The following is a 16,167-nucleotide window of genomic DNA, read 5'->3' as shown; positions in this document are numbered from 1 at the left end:
CTGAAATATTTAAACAATTCCTTAAGCTGCAGGCCCAAGAAAGGCATTTTCCTGTGAATCTTGCTCTCAAAGGCAGGAGTGTGTGTGTGAATCCATGTCCATTCTGTGATCCTTAGCATACAGACTAAGCAGAGGAGTTTTCTTCTCCCTGCTTCTCTTTCTGCCAGGCTGCTTGCTTATGCAGTACCTTTTGTTACCTGGCACTTTTAGAACGTTTTATTGCTGTCAATTTCAGCTGAAATTAAGTAAAATATTGCAAAGAGAAGAGTGATGTATGAAGAGATGCATATTAACAAAAATTCCTTACTAGAAAAGCCGAGGCTGAAAACATATCCAACTACTCTCTTGCACTCTTGCTTTCATGTTTTGTACCTAAGGTTAAGGCTGTGTATTGGGTATTAAAATACTCCCCAATTCAGACTTTTAGGCTAGGAATGTGTATATATATGCGCCTTGCCCACTTGAGATGTATGTGTAAAATTACAATCCAATCCTGAAAATACAGTCTTGCGTCCAAGACAGTATATCAGGCAAGTAATTGCCTTCTGTACAGCTGACAACAGGAGTTAAGAATCAGAGGTCTCTGTTCTCCAAAACATGGAAGAAGTATGGGGAGTCATTGTAAACAATCAATTCATTCTGAGTGTTGTGCTGATGGACGTAAAGTGAAACAAAGATTAGAGTAAATTGAATAATTAATTTGATTTTTTCCCATATTAGTATTATTTTTTTCATATTATTATTTCCATATTACATATGCCTTCACTGAACGAGTTTGAGGAGGAAAATGCCCTGCAGACTGAATTATTCTGTTTGATTGATACATTAGTACTTTTTCTCTTTCAGATGAAGTGGACTACAGCAATTTCGGGACCAATACGCTGTCGAGGAAGAAGAAAGCTCTGGTGACGCTCCGCAATGACAACCTCCGCCGGCGTCCCCACATCAACATTAGCATGCCTCATGATTTTAGACCAGTGTCTTCCATAATCGATGTGGACATTCTTCCTGAAACACACAGGAGAGTGAGGCTGTACCGACACGGGTGTGAGAAACCCTTGGGATTTTACATTCGCGATGGCACCAGCGTAAGGGTTACTCCTCATGGGCTGGAGAAAGTACCCGGTATCTTCATCTCCCGTATGGTTCCTGGTGGCTTGGCAGAGAGCACAGGCTTGCTGGCTGTGAATGACGAAGTTCTGGAAGTTAATGGCATTGAAGTAGCAGGAAAGACTCTTGACCAAGTCACAGACATGATGATTGCCAACAGCCATAATCTCATTATCACAGTCAAGCCAGCAAACCAGAGGAACAATATTATTCGGAGCAGCAGGATGTCTGGTAGCTCTGGCCAGTCTACAGACAGCACTGCGAGTCACCATAGCTTGCCTACATCCCACGTGCTGCAGAACTTCCACCCTGATGAAATGGAGAGTGATGAAGAGGCTGACATTGTCATCGAGGGTGGTCTGGAGCCACAACACATTCCTAAACTGCACAGCCTTACTTCCAGTAGCCTCTCTCGAATCAATGGCAGCAGCCTTAGCCACAGACTTCAAAGGGACCTGGTGCTCAACAACAACTCTGGCCGAGAAAGCAACGGCAACATCCACAAATTACTCAGTTCCTTAAAAACTGATCCCCGCCACAGTCTGGTTATCCCCAGAGGAGGTATTGAGGAGGACGGAACAGTCATTACACTTTAGTAGCAATTTCTGCAATTCTCCTTACAGTCTTAAGTGCCAATTAGGACAATCGACTCGTGCAACATGTGCACAAAACGGAGCTGATATTCTCATAGACCTCACGGGTGCAGAAAATTGTTGCTTTCTAGGAAACGTGGCATCTGGAGTTAGGCATAAAACTGTCATGCACTGCCAAATCTGTCAGGAGAAAGCCAGAGTGCAAAACCTGGTTTATGTCCCAGCCCCGAAGTTTGTTTTAGTTGGTGTAAACCTAAGCAGTCTTACAGGCTACCCATGGCAGTGTTACATACTCGGGGTTGAAAGCATGGGTAGATGTATTTATACATGCATGTATATGAATTAGATTTTAATAGTAACAGACATGTCTATTTGAAGTGGAACCTGGTTTTCTTCTAATACCAGCTAAGGAGAGAGTGCTTCTTAATAGCCATCCCGTCTTCTGCTGTTACACACAGCCCTTCCGCCGACTTGTTTACACCGTATTCTCAGCGTTGTCTAATCCAGACAAGCTCTGTGAAAGCAGCCGTTTCCTATTCTGGTGGTTACAGCGTTCGGGAGATGCTGCAGATGTATTTTCCAAAGGAAACTGTAGATACCTAAATCCATATCCATGTAAATCCGCGTTCTTCCCGCGGCCCGAGGGGCGGTGCGGGACGAGGCCGTGGCTGCCGGGCCGTGGGCGCCACCTGCCGGCCGGCGGGGGCAGCGCGCTGCGTTCTTGTTCTCTCTCACCATATTTATTAGATAATACCTCCTTTTTATGTTTGTGGTTTTTTTCCCTCCCCCCATCATCTCTGTTTTTTCAAAATCATGGTTCGTGTGAGTTTTTAGGCGTGCAAGTCTCAGAGCTGACACAGGTCCTTGCTGTACCTTTGGGGCACCCTGAATCCACAAGGTCTTTCCTTGACAAAAGATTGCCCTGCAGAGTGGAGGGGTGCTGACTGACTCTCAAGCCTAACTTAGAATGGTTCTGTTATTTTTGGACTCCTCTAGTAATAAAGCTTAATCTCTACACAGGACTTCTAGAAAGTTAAAATATACTGGATGTTTGGGAAGCTCAGATACCTTTGCTGGGTGGCCAGCTGGCTAGTGAGTGACCAGTGACTGTTGAGTCAGTACCTGTCTGCTTCTGGAAATGCCATGAGTTTTATGAAAGTGGTCTAATCTAAAATATTTTGTTATATCTTGATCAGTGTAAGGAACAAAATATAAATGTTTTAAAATGTATTTTTCTACTTTTAGCTTGTGTCATTTGCTCTTTGTTTTTAACTTTGTAGTACATTAAAGCTTTTTTTATATGGTGGAATAGACATTTCTTAAATATTTTATGAATATGAAAATTCAGGAGTCTTGGTTTGGAAAAATTGCATTCTGTTTTGGAATCTGTAATGGCTGGAAAAAGGATGTGTGGACTAATTCATTGTCGCTAATTTAGAATACCTGTGGAACAACCAGTCTTCTGCTCATAGTTAAATATCTTTGGGACATTGAACTTAGTTTATTTCTTTTAGATTTGCTTTAAGAGTTTATTTTAAAATCCTTTCACTTACTCTAACTAAAACTTTACTAGGTATCGAAGCAGCTATAGAGCTGTACTTAGTTTTCCCAGCACAGTAAGAATAGAACATTGATCCTGTTCATCTTAAAACTGTGTTTGTACTTTACCAAAGGTTTTCATTTTTAAAAAAGAACCTGATTATTGGTGCAGTAAAAAAAATGAATAGCTGGATATGCTTCAGGCAATCAGACCATCTTATCAGGAAAAATTTGTTACACCTTAAATAAGACTACTTTTATGAATAAGTGGATTTGTCTGGCTGAAGTTACTCGTTTTACCTTAGTTAACTGATGAAAATGTGACCTGTCTGCAATAAAATGTGCACTGTCTTACTTCTACTCTATATTTTTTTCCCTGTGCTGCAAGCATTTTTTGTGGAAGTATCTCCCTTTCCTGTGACAACAAGGTATCCGGTTTGGGTGGCTCTTCAACTATGTAACCATGTTCCTGCCCTGCTTTTCTCTGTACCAGTACAGACTTCGATCACTTTCTTTAAGCTCAGTGATACCGAGTTTCTTTCCATAGTGTTTTTTCTGAGTGTTGCTTTTACTAAAGGCTGCTGTTATTCTGATTTCCACTGGAACCAACTATCTTCCTACCCTCCTCATAGCATGGCCTGCTGCAGACCTCAGGGCTTTGAGGGGTAATTCTGGCTCCTTGGAAAAAAGCCAGGGGCATACCTCTGCCTGCCACTGCACACCTTTCCCCGGAGCCTCTGGCTGTCAGTGCCCATAGAAAGCGTGCTACTACACTCTGTCCAAGCTTTTCCACCCCGTTCGTCGCAGCAGGGAGGAAGCGTAAGTTGTTTCACACACACGTACAAATTACAAACTGAGAACAGCCAACTGTTGATGTGTTGGCTTTGGATCCAACACCTAGTGCAATAACTTTTAAGGCTTGCAAACATATTGTGCAACGCCGTTTTAGGGAAAACACACACACTCACACACACACAACCCAGCTGCTGTTTTGAGTGCCCCATAACGATAAGTGAAGCTGTGTTACAGTGTCCTCTCACAGTGACCTCCCTTCCCAACTCAGGCCGTAACCGGAGCAATCTGCCTGGAAACGCGGTTCAGCCGCTCGGGTTTCACACACCGGGGCCCCTTCGGCTATGGGATTAAATTACCGAACGGGGCTTTAAGGGTGTGTGGCTGAGGGAGCAGCGGCACGCCAGCCCTCGGTAGAGGGCACATCCTCCACAAACGCTCCCGCAGACGGAGCAGCGTTCCTGTCCCACCGAGCGGCGGGGACGGCGGAGCCTGAGCTTCCTCCAGCCGGCAGCGCTTCCCTGAAGCCTGGGGACCGGCGATGCGTGCGCTCCGCCCGCTCCCAGGCCGGGCCGCAGGGGCCGGGCCGATCCCGCCCCGCCCGCCGGGAGCGCGGCTGCGCCGGCCCGCCCGGTCATGTGAGGGGCGGTGCGGCCCGGCGGGAGCGGGCGGTGGGATGGCGGCGGCCGCCGGCGCGGGCGAGCCCGCTGGAGCCGAGCTGCCGGACGCCTGCCCCGGCGCGGACAGCGGGAACGTGTCTCAGAGTCAGAGCAGAGCCTCCGGCCTCGGGGAGGCGGAGGACGAGGACGTCTCGGAGGCGTCGCTCAGCGCCACCGCCGCCGCCTACTCCGCGTACCTGCTCGCCGACCGCAGCCTCTTCAGCGAGCAGGTGGGCGAGGGGCCGGGCCGGGCCGCTCCGGGGGCTCCTGTGCAGCGCCCGGGCACAGCTCCCGGGCACAGCTCCCGGGCACAGGGGCATGCGGCGGGCCCGGCGCCGGGAAGGGCTGTCGTGGGAGCGCAGCCCTCTGGAGCTGGACGCTCCTGGTCTGGCGCTGTGCAGGACAGGACGTACCGGGGGTCGCGTCCCTTGCGCTGAACGAAGCCGAGAGAGGGAAAAGCCGTGGGATTCCTGGGAGGCTGGCTGTAGTCTGACCGGTGTCCATACTCGGTGGTCTTGTTTGTGAGACTGGCTGGGGTTTTGTGTGTGCGTGTGTTTTCAAGTACTTCAAGTGACCTCTGTTTTGCAGATAGAAAGCTTAGACAAGAGTCTAGAAGACTTACTGACCAGGGTGGATGAATTCGTGGGAATGCTGGACATGGTACGTATAACTTGCATGTGGTTGTGTTTTCGAAGTCAGAACACAGTTTAATCGGTGTTTGTAAGTAAGACATAGACAGGAAGAAGCCTTTAGTCTAGGCAGATTCCAGTATGTAAACACATTTGATAATTAGATGACTTATTTTGGTAATTAGGTAACTCATGGATGAAAGCTACCAAACTTTCACATCAGAGCAAAATGTGTCCATATAGCTATAGAATCATAGAATGTCTTAGGTTGGAAAAGACCTCTAAGATCATCAAATCCAACCATTATCCCAGCACTACCATGTTCATCCCTAAACCATGTCCCAAAGTGCCACATCTTCTGAATACCTTCAGGGATGGGGATTCCATCACTTCCCTGGGCAGCCTGCTTCCATGCTTGACAACCCGTTCAGTGAAGAAATTTTTCCTAACTGCATATTTATGTATTTGTATTCTTGTCCATGTACATGCACGGAATCCCATTTTGAATGGCGCAATGACAGAGGTTTAAAAGAACAGTATGATATTCTGCTTCTCCTTTAAAATACATAAAGACATCCTTTGTGGGTTTTTTTAATGAAAGTATCTAATCAGAGTTGCCAAACCACTAAAGCTAGATTTGTCTTCAGGGGAGGGGACCCTCTTTTCCGAGAGGCAGCTTTGTTTTCACTTTTCTCATAGGGTTAGATGGGGAAACTGAATGTAAAGTTCCTGTAAGCTGACACTGGTAGACAGGCTGTCTTTTAAAGCATAGCACATATGGTTCTCCTGCACAACTCTTAAGGGAAACTTTATTGTAGGTCTGGAGGTTTTTTTAATATCAGTAAACTAAGATTTTTGTGGCCTGACTTTTTTAACAAACCTGAGGAAAAGTACAGGTAGTAAAACTTAAGTGAAAATTTTAGTTTAATATATTTAATTCTTTAGTATGTCTTGGAAAATCTCAGTTCAGAAAAGATTGTAGTAGCCTATTTTTATTATAATTACGAAGGTAAATATTAGTCTCTGCAAAATACATTTTCTTCAAAGTTTCTTAGAAACTATACAAAAAAGCTGTAGTGTATTGATTTTAATCTAGTGTTTTTATACTACTTTTAGTCTGGTATTTTTAAACTCTAAATTTTAGTCTGTTCATTGGAGCATAGGTCTAGCTTCCAGAATAAAATCTAGTACACATTTTATTTCATTCATTGACTTATGTATCATTTCTTTGAATTGTCTTTAGATTCGAAGTGATTCCTCTCAAGTTGTCAATGAAAGTATACCTCAAATTTACACAAAAGCTACAGAAATGAGGCAGATATATAGGAAGATTGACAAACTAGAGGTATGTATTTGATATTTTCTAGATGCATTCTGTTTCCTAACGGGAGGAAGAGTCAATGTCTGCATATTTGTGTGTGCATGCACACACATGGAGTGAGCTCAGGTCAGTTGTGTTCTCCATGTCCACTCTGGGTTCTGTACTTCAGGGTTAATAAAGAGGACTAAATTTATTAAGAATTTCTGGGCGCTGTGCGAACCCCAAACATGTTTTAGATCTTTTGTTAACATATTAAAAAAGAAAAAAAGTCCATTGACTGGTTGAAGCAAGAGAGTTTTTTGCACTAGCTTTCAAAATTTCAGAATCAACTAGAATGAGAGGTCTCTTGATCCCCAATAAAGCCTCAAAGTCTTGATTCAGACCCTTGGTTTTTTGATTGTAGAAAGGCAGGTAGAAGTCAAGATTCTGAAAAATCCAGGTTAGTTTTTTGAAAGGTAAATGGGAAAAGGAAGATTGTTTTATTAGATTTAACCTGGTTTTAAGCCTTTTAAGTATCTCAAGTAATTTCTAGCATTAAAATGGACTTGTAGGCAGAAGGGAAATAGAGCATGAAGCTTTTGACTCCTCATTTAAGCAACGGATCTTTCACCACTGTTTTGCAATACATAATCCTGTTTTATTTTGTTAGTGAAAATGTCGTATTTATTTTGGGGGTTTTTTTCCCCACTAGGCTTTTGTGAAAATGATTGGGAATAGCGTAGCTGGACTGGAAGAACGGGTCATAAAGGCAGAAACAGACCTTGGAGCTTTTCCAAGCACGTTCAGGAAAATCTTGCACACAATCAGCATGCCATCCTTCCTTAATGTAAGTAAAGTTTTGCTGCCATGTGACCAGCTTAGTTGCTCTGCTTACTAGAGCAGATGATTAAAAGAAGAGTAAGTTTTTTACACGTGTAGCTGTACCTTTTTTATATACTTCATTAGGATTTTTACAGAGTTCTCAGGCTTCTTTAAAAAAAAAAAGATAACAACCCGACTTAAAAATATAATTTCTTACAAGGATTTGTGTAACGTTGCAAAACAAGGCCAAGCACACAAAGAAATGAATGTGAAGCACACAAACAAGCACATAATGCACAAGCCTTTATACTAAAGCACCCCTGATCTCTCCTGGTATGCAAAACGAGTAGGAAGAGCCTGTACAGACAACACTGCTAAAGAATCCTACTGCATTGATAACATCACTGCACAAATGTTACCAAAACAGAAAATGAAAGCTAATATGCACAGTATTTTTAAAGTAAAGGTCATATTTATATTCAATCCACCCTGTTTGATAATCATGCTACCACCTTGGTGAACTTTCTAAGGATGCAGTTTTCTCTGTCTTTACAAAAAACTTGAAATGCTCTCTTTGGTGTATTTCAGAGATGCCTTACCTAACACTGAACTGGCATTATGCCTCGGGTTTAAAATAACCTTCTGGTTAAAAAAAAATTCACCTGAATACCTGATGCTTCTTGACATCACCTGCCAGTAGTCCATTTATAAGTTTTGCTCTTTTGCGTCTTGTCAGCTCACAGATTATTTTATCTTTGTATATTCATCCTGTACTAACTCAGGTTTCTGTATTCTGGTAAGAAAGCTGGAAAAAATAGCTTCATCGAGGGGGAGAGGAAGAAGGTTGTGGTTTTTTGAGGTATTTTTGTTCCTACAAATTCCAAGCATGTGTGGCATTAGAGAAAAATACATATAAAAAGAACATGTGTTGTCTTGTTAAGGCTCAGTTCAAGGAACCTGTTCTTCACTACAGTTTACTGTGCAGTCTTTAAGTTAGTTAATTTCTCATCTCATTCCTTCATTTTCCTTGCTGTTTAAGTTTAGGGTTCTGTCATTTTTTCTTTAAAAAAAAACCTAAACTAAAACAACAACACAAAGCTGCTCTTTATGGGCCAGTTACAAAACTAAAAAACTGCTTAAGTTGCCTTGAAGAATGTTCAACAGTATTCCATTTTTTTGCTAAAAGCAGTTATCAACCATGGAATTATAATCTTCAGTTGAAAAGTTTGATAGTTCTAAGAAAGTGCTTTTTTTTAGTGTTGTATGGGAATACTTAATCAAATAAGCAGTTTTTCCGCAATTAAAAAGGTAGAAAATCTTTGAAAGTGTCAGGAAGGTGAACCTGGCATCTCCAGTGGTTTCTTAGAGTATGGATAGCAATAAAGTAACATTCAGAACTTACTGGCATTATTTGATTCACTAAAAGGCAGGTTACTGTTCCTCAGTGGTTCTGGGTGCTGCATAGTAAAATACCTCTTTTCAGTAGTAAACACAAGTGTATCAGAGTGAAAATGCCTGTAGAGATTTCTCCACGTGCCTGACATTTAACTGGCTCAATACATCCGTGCTAAAATACATGGTTTGGAAAAGAAGGTTATTCTGATGTCATAATTTTCACTGTAGCTGTAGTTCACATTTCATTGCTAGTTTTAATTTAGTCAAGTTCCCTCATTCTCTTCTCATTTAAATGTATGTTTCTTTACACAGAGGCTGTATTTTCTGTTTCTCAAGATGTGTGTTTATAATCTCCCTTTCAGACTTTGCCCAAAGTTCTTCCCTTGTGAATACCAGGCAGTGTAAAGAACAGTACTATAAGACTTCTAATATCACTAAGAATGTAGACTCTCAAAAGGTAAAAATGTCTGTTAAGCAGCTGCAAAAACAGCTAATCATAAATGTGTGCTTAGGCAATTGTGGGTACTGTGCCTGCCTATAAATTTCCTCATTGGATTGAAATAATCCCCTTGCACAGAGGCAAATACAGCACCTCTTAAATCAGTGTCAGGAGTTGCAGAAAACCTTAGTTTCCCTTGCTTGTAGGGTGTTATCTCATAGTACAGAGTAGGAAATTATTTTGAAAATTACAACTTTGATTTTGAAGGTTGCTTTTACATTTGGCAAAACTTGTGATACAGAGAACACTGATAATATACACTGTTCATAGATTAGACCTTTGTTTATATTTTTTAATTTCATCACAACTTGAATGGCAAAACAAACTTAGAAAAATTAATGTTATTGTAAAGTTGAAGACAATTTAGTATATCAGCAATTTTGTATATAGCAGGAGAATGTGTGCTTATTTCATATGGAGTACGAGTATACAGCTCAACTGAATATTGGGAAATTTCTGCTTTGTTGTTTTGTAGGTATGGTTACTCATATCTTCATTTTGGTGCTGTAAAAGCATTCTAAACTCCAAGGGTACTGATGATATTTGGTATGCTTTTAACTTTATTATTGGTGAAGACTAATTTCCTCATTCCAGACTGAGGGCTCTACAAAATAGTTCATCAAAATCTTTTTATTAGTTTAAAACAATTTTTAATGAATGAAATCTTGATTTCAAGCACTCTATTTAATGCCATGTATTGAAAACAGACCCTGGGGCTGTGTTGCATTGCAGCATTATTTGCATGCAGCAAGGCTGACAGAGTAGTCACTAGTGGTCCTTGATGTCGTCTCTTCCAATGAGCCATTTGATACAGCAAAACCACATACAGTTAATATTTAAAAGAAACATGTACACCTTTCCTGAAAAACAGTGTAACAGCTCTTTTTCAGTCCACTGCCAGATTACTTTTAACAGTGAAGAAGCTCAGAAGGAGCAGCAACCTTCTAGAAAGAAACATTTGCTAGGTGTGTTTCCATAGGAAGACTTTGTGAGTAACTAAATGACAACACAGGCCTAGAGTTGAGTCAAAAGAAGCAGCTGAGGAGAATTCAAAGGCTGGAGCAGAGAAGGTAAAGGTGTATGGCTTGGAAAGGATGAAGGTTACAATGACTCTGCCATCAGCTGGATGGTCCAATTTGGTTCCTGCAGTGCTGGCATCTCATACATACACATTCCAGGACTGAGCCTGGTTAGGTGCTGGAATGGCAAAGATCAAAGGCTGCATTTCTTCAATAACATTAGGAACATGCCAGACTCATCTGAGCTATGATTCAGAATTCATTCAGCTAAGGAGATACGCCTTAAAAACTTTTCTTGTTTTGCATTTTAGCTCTGCAGGCTTTGTTTTAAAATGCTTTATGAAAAAGGCGAAAAATAAACTTATCTAATTTGCAGAAATCGTCTTCCTCACGACAACAGCAGAGCCTCTATGAACCTCCAGTCCTCTTCAAGACTGAAGACTATTTTCCATGTCTTAATGAAGCACCTTATTGATGATTTTTGCTTTGGGATTGATATGAATCAGCCAGAATAGAGAGAGCCAAGTGAACAAAAGAAATGCCAACCTCAGAACAGCTGCATTTTCTCAGCACTATTGATGGCATATTGCCGTTCTGATTCTCATTGTCTTCCTTCAGGCAAAAATTTTCAGGTAATCTTTGTTTGTGCACATTATTTCAAAAGCCTTCCTAAAACACCATCCATGTAAGTTTTCAAATTATTTGGGGGAAGGAACTTAAGAATATTTTTGCATTACATTTTTTAAATACAGAAATAATAGGAAGTGTACTATTGTATATAAGTTTTTTAACACGTAAATATCTGTGCTGCTGCAGGTGTAAATAGCTATACCACAAGGATAAGGGGGTTTTGTCTTTTTTCGTAATGTACTGATTGAGGTGAAAGAAAAACCATGCATAAAATCATCTATTCCAAGGTTTTAAGCCTGGTCCCTGCAGTTTGTACAGAGAAATGCACCACATTGGGATGTACTTGTTGCAGGACTTGGAAGGACTTTGAAGATTATCAAGGAATCAAGGACATGGCTCAATGCATGTGATGTAGTCCCAGTTCATAAAGCAAACATCCTGCCCCCCACTGGTGATCCTCACAGTGACCCAAGCTTCTAATTATTGCATGATTGTATTGTTTGATGTGTAACCAGGTGGGCATGAAGCAGATTTATATAGAGAGAGATATATAGATCTATAAAACCTGCTGCCAAAAGGAACAAGTCTCTAAGTTGAGGGAGGGATGACCCTGGACTGAACCTCAATCCGGTACCTGACCAGACTGTTTTTTCTTCACAACTCTCCGTGGTACTGAGGCTTCCCATGCTGATTGCAATTTATATTATCAATAAACTAATAGCTGGCTAACCCCTGTTGTGGTCTTGCATTTCACTGGACAGTATTGACCCACGTAGCAGGTGTTAATCACAAATTGTATTAATCTGAACAAGTTTTACCACTGCTGCTCTATTGCCAGTGTAACTCACTAAAAATACTCAAAATTCGAGTCTGGGAGGAGTACTTTAGAGAAACAATATTTCTCTAGATTTCATGTTGCACGCACAAAACAGGTATGGAGTTGCAGAGCAGAGATTGTATATTAATAGATCCTGTCTCCAAAGAGCAGCAGGGATTGGGTTCTAAACATCTTCAGTATCTGAAGCAACATTTTTTAAAAATTAGAACAAAGATTTTGAAGTCCAAAAGCAGTTCTGATGTAAAACTTACCTGAATTTTAACATCAAGACTCTAGAAAAATAATTACATGTAAACATGCAGAAAGAAACAGACATGACTTTGAAGAAGGGCTCCCCTCCCATCCTCCTTGCTATCATAAATAATTCATTATTCAGATGTTCCTCTGGAGCAGCACTTACATTTCTAAAAGGTGCAGTACCTTTCAGTGTATGCATAAATAATGCTTGAAGGTCTATCCCTCCTCTGTGAGATCTAATAGAAGTACATACTTAGTGTAGCAGCATAAGGCTACAGTCAAATACTCTAAGCATACTAACACTGGTATGAAAAAAAGTTATCTTTAGAACAGCTTTCTAATTAAATGAATCACCTGCCCAAATAACTTTGCTCTCTGCTGAGTGGAACCAAAATGCAGTTTCTTTTAAACAGATGATGTTTGAAATATGAATGAAGATTTCAGCAAGTTTATACAGCTGAGTATTTTTCACACAATATTGTTCATATTAATAACAGTGAAATTTCCTATATTCTGTAGTGGCCTTTATGTTGAACTGTTGTATGGGAAAAAAAGGGTTGTATCTATCTTCAAGGCACACCACAAACAAAAATTAGGCAGTTCCTATAATTAGTATATTTCTATGTTGGAAATGCTCCAAAATATTTTTATTACTGAAAATAATGGACAATACATGGAAAAATTTTTAAGGAAATGCTATAAAAATACAGACAATAAATAAATTGTGGCTTTTAAAAATACATGGTACAAAATACCAAGGTCACAGTTCATCTGTTATGAAATTAAGCTCACCGTTATGAAATTAAGACATTCTCATAATAATGACAAAATGCACTCTGCTGTTGAGTTTGTACCACCTGGGCTGTCTCCTTATTCATGGTCAGTCTCACGAAGCAGGAATAGCATAAAAAACATCCCAAGAGTTCACACTCAGTAAAGAAAGACTCAGAATATTCCTTTATTCTGTCTGTTACTACCTTGCATTAGTGTAAACCCAGTAATAACTACATCATGAGCTATGTTCAGTATTTACCAGGTTGCCAGCTGTAAATAAAATCTGCATCTCAAAATCCACCGATATCATTTTTCACAGACCCAGAAAGCTGTACTTGCATCTTCCCTTACACAATGTTTGTCCTCTTGCTTGAGTTCCAAGATACAAGCCAGTAATGATGGGGCTATGTCACCTGTTTTTAGCATGAAGAGCTCTTCATCCAGAGCTGGTGTAAAGCAAGATGTGATTACTCTGCTGAGCTGCTAAAGGTTGGGTATCAGGCACGTGAAATGAGCTAATGTTTAATATAAATAAAGAAGTCTACATGCAAATCTTACTTTTCTTCTATGACATTAGGCAAACATTTTAAGGCAATCATGGCAAAAGTTATGCTAAAAGTTTTTATATTCTTATAGTTATGTACATTTTAAGCCAGTGTTAACTAGTTAGCCTAATGCTAATTGAAACTAATGCTGCAGCTTTCTAAAGATTACCTGTTTGCTGTACAATGTATGTCAATATGTAAGAGAAGCTCCATTCACAAGATATGCTGGTTGGAATGAATGTCAGAGGTCTACATTTTTCTTAGCTCCTGGACAAAAATCAGCATGATCTGTCTTATATAGATATTTAGTTATAGATAAACTGTGCCTGAAGTAGGCACATAAAGATTGGTATTTGTATTTATTTTTTTTTTGGACCAGCATATTTTGTTCCACTTGAGCAGTGCTGCTGCAACTGCAATAAAGCCCAAAGAAATTACAACAGGATGCAGATGACTGCAATGAAAAGAAACAGGTTTGATGATTTATCTGACCAAATAAAATAATAAATTACTTAAAGATGCACTGGATTACACTGACATCAAAACCTGTGGCATTTCATTGCTTCTGCTGACAATAACCTTCAAGGTTAAGTAGTTTTACGTGCAATACTAAGAGTTAAGTAGCAAGCTTAAGCTGTAAAGAGTGATCCTGAGTGACAGACCTCCCAGAATGAGAAAGAAGAGCAAGATAGCTTGTACCTTCATCTGTGAAAAGAACTTTATATTTGAAATTGGTAAAAAATGTTCCCTTAAAAAAAAGAAGAAAGAGGAAAATGTTTTTTAAGTGATTACTTTTTAAAACTCCCTCACCTTTCATAGAAAAGAAATCTAGTCTTGGACCAGCTACCAACAAAATCCTTGAAAAGCCAAAATCCCTATCAGATATAGCTATGATCAAAGAGGACCACAATGGGGGTCTGTATCTTTCTAGCCACTGCAGCTAAATCCATCAGGGATGAGGAGTTTCCCACTGCTGGGATTCACATCCCTGTAGGAGCTGAGCAGTTGTGGCAGGCTGTGCTGCAGTGGCAGAGTAGAGGCTTTGTCCACTCAGCTGCTTTTGTTGGTTCTACTTCAGGCCGATGGGTGGTAGTACAGCCTAAAGATGGTAGTACAGACCCCAGCTCCAGCTGATCTCGGAGATCTTGGGAGTTTTCTTGACTTTCTTGCTTGATGTTATCTACTCACAAACTCTTTCAATGCTGGTCATTTTTATGATTTTGAAAAACTTTTAAGTGGTATGCGAATGGTGCATGATGTCTTAAAAGTGGTAAGGAACAAGCAAAGCAGAAAAAAGGAGAGCAGAGGGTACTTCTCATGGGCAGTACAGTACAATGCTGGGGAGACAGAATGCAATCACCTATAGATACAGTGTGAAAAGGAAAGTTTGAAATAGCGCCTTTGGAATTATGTCAGAGTAAAGGATATGGTAGGAAAACCAAAATATCCTGTCTAAAATCCACATAGAAGACTCGAAACGATATTTCATTTTTGTCAACTTAAATATTGGCTGTACGTTCTTTGGTGGACTATTGAAAGTAATAAAAAAGACATTAAAATTGCATAAAGAATCATTCCAATGTGCTATCTATATGGGATCTTAAAAATTCTTTTGAAAAAGTATATTGAAAATACAGATATATAAATGTGCTGACAGAGCTAAGAAAATTAACTGAATGTTAGCAAGAATTTCATCAGAGGGTTCTGAGTGAAAAGACAAAGGGACAGAATTCATGGGGGGAAAGAGCACTGACTGAGAAAAGAAGAATAAGTATCCAATTCCATTTCTTATCTCCCACTGTTTCAGAAGCTGTAGGTTTCATGAGAACAGCTCGATGCCTACATTATTTAAAAATAAATTAATTGCCATCTGTTCCTTACAGGTGACAGTGTCAGGAGTTTCTTTACAAGCAAGAGATCTAGAAAGCAACCTTTAGCAAAAAACAAAAGCAGAAATTTCCACAATCCTAGGACTTTAAAACTGAGGGCTGGCACTAAATATGACAGAAGCACCTGAATTATTTCTCTGTGATTGAATTTAAAAGGTTTGTGGAGAACTGCAGACTGGCAAAAAAAGCTGTTTCTGATTGATTCATTAAAAAAAGAAAAAAGGAATGGTAAGAGCCTTATGCAGGAATGGAAGAGGCAGAAAATAGCATAGCCAGGAGATTAACCAGGGTACGTGCCAAGGTGTGAGCTTGTGGTGACAGAGCAATGAGCAGCATCAACAGATGAGGGCAAGATCCCTGAACTGCGAGGTATGAATGGAGATCCACAACAGACATGACATACAAATGTGATATTGATGCTTTTTTTTTTCCCTCCGGTGTGCACTACTCCCAAGTACATATATATAGTTTTAGGAGGGGCTTTAACTGTGCCAGAACTGTGGACCAGTTCTAGTGTGAGTGTCTGGACTAGGCTGCTGTTACTGCCTCTGGTTACTGCCTCTTTCTTGAAAGCAGTAGGACTGGCAGGTAGTTAGCCAGACCATTGGGCTGTTCTGGCTAAAAATCAGTCCTGCCAAGCCAAACAGTCCAGCCCCAGCATTGCTATCCTGGCAGAAGGGTGAGGGGTCACACTTCTCTGCTCCCAGCCATCCCCCTGAGAAGGCAAGCAGAGCACTTTCCTTGGCAGTGTCTCTCCATGTACTGCTGGGGAGATGCCTGCTATGGAATTAACATCTGTTTCCCTCATGTTTCTTTGATTAGCCCTTTTCTCTACAGGAATGGCTTTGCAATTTGATTGGAAACACAGAGGGAAAGAAGAAGAGAAAAGAAATGGGG

The 16,167-nt window shown here is 40.6% G+C and overlaps 2 protein-coding genes across 2 annotated transcripts in view; both read left to right on the top strand.

The window, feature by feature from the left end:
• Positions 1 to 3,607, top strand: part of PARD6G (par-6 family cell polarity regulator gamma) — a 65,507-nt gene extending 61,900 nt beyond the window's left edge. The window contains exon 3 of the mRNA XM_048289546.1: positions 847 to 3,607. Coding sequence (XP_048145503.1) covers positions 847 to 1,706 — 860 coding nt within the window. The 3' untranslated portion in view covers positions 1,707 to 3,607. The remainder of the gene's footprint in view (positions 1 to 846) is intronic.
• A 1,068-nt stretch (positions 3,608 to 4,675) lies between these two features.
• On the top strand, positions 4,676 to 11,716 carry BLOC1S4 (biogenesis of lysosomal organelles complex 1 subunit 4). Its single transcript, XM_048289361.1, has 5 exons — positions 4,676 to 4,923; positions 5,282 to 5,353; positions 6,566 to 6,667; positions 7,335 to 7,469; positions 10,734 to 11,716. The coding sequence occupies exons 1-5, from the start codon at positions 4,711 to 4,713 to the stop codon at positions 10,830 to 10,832; spliced, it is 621 nt and encodes a 206-aa protein (XP_048145318.1). The 5' UTR covers positions 4,676 to 4,710; the 3' UTR covers positions 10,833 to 11,716.
• The last annotated feature ends 4,451 nt before the right edge of the window (positions 11,717 to 16,167 follow it).

Source organism: Corvus hawaiiensis, chromosome 30, assembly GCF_020740725.1.
Source record: "Corvus hawaiiensis isolate bCorHaw1 chromosome 30, bCorHaw1.pri.cur, whole genome shotgun sequence".
In the NCBI taxonomy this organism is placed as follows: Eukaryota; Metazoa; Chordata; class Aves; order Passeriformes; family Corvidae; genus Corvus; species Corvus hawaiiensis.
This window is presented reverse-complemented; position numbering and strand designations above follow the sequence as displayed.

Excerpts from the sequence above, each read along its gene's own strand:
- BLOC1S4 (XM_048289361.1), top strand. The coding sequence starts at position 4,711 with ATGGCGGCGGCCGCCGGCGCGGGCGAGCCCGCTGGAGCCGAGCTGCCG. Across the intron at positions 5,354-6,565 it reads TCGTGGGAATGCTGGACATG|ATTCGAAGTGATTCCTCTCA; the intron begins GTACGTATAACT and ends AATTGTCTTTAG. Across the intron at positions 6,668-7,334 it reads GGAAGATTGACAAACTAGAG|GCTTTTGTGAAAATGATTGG; the intron begins GTATGTATTTGA and ends TTTCCCCACTAG.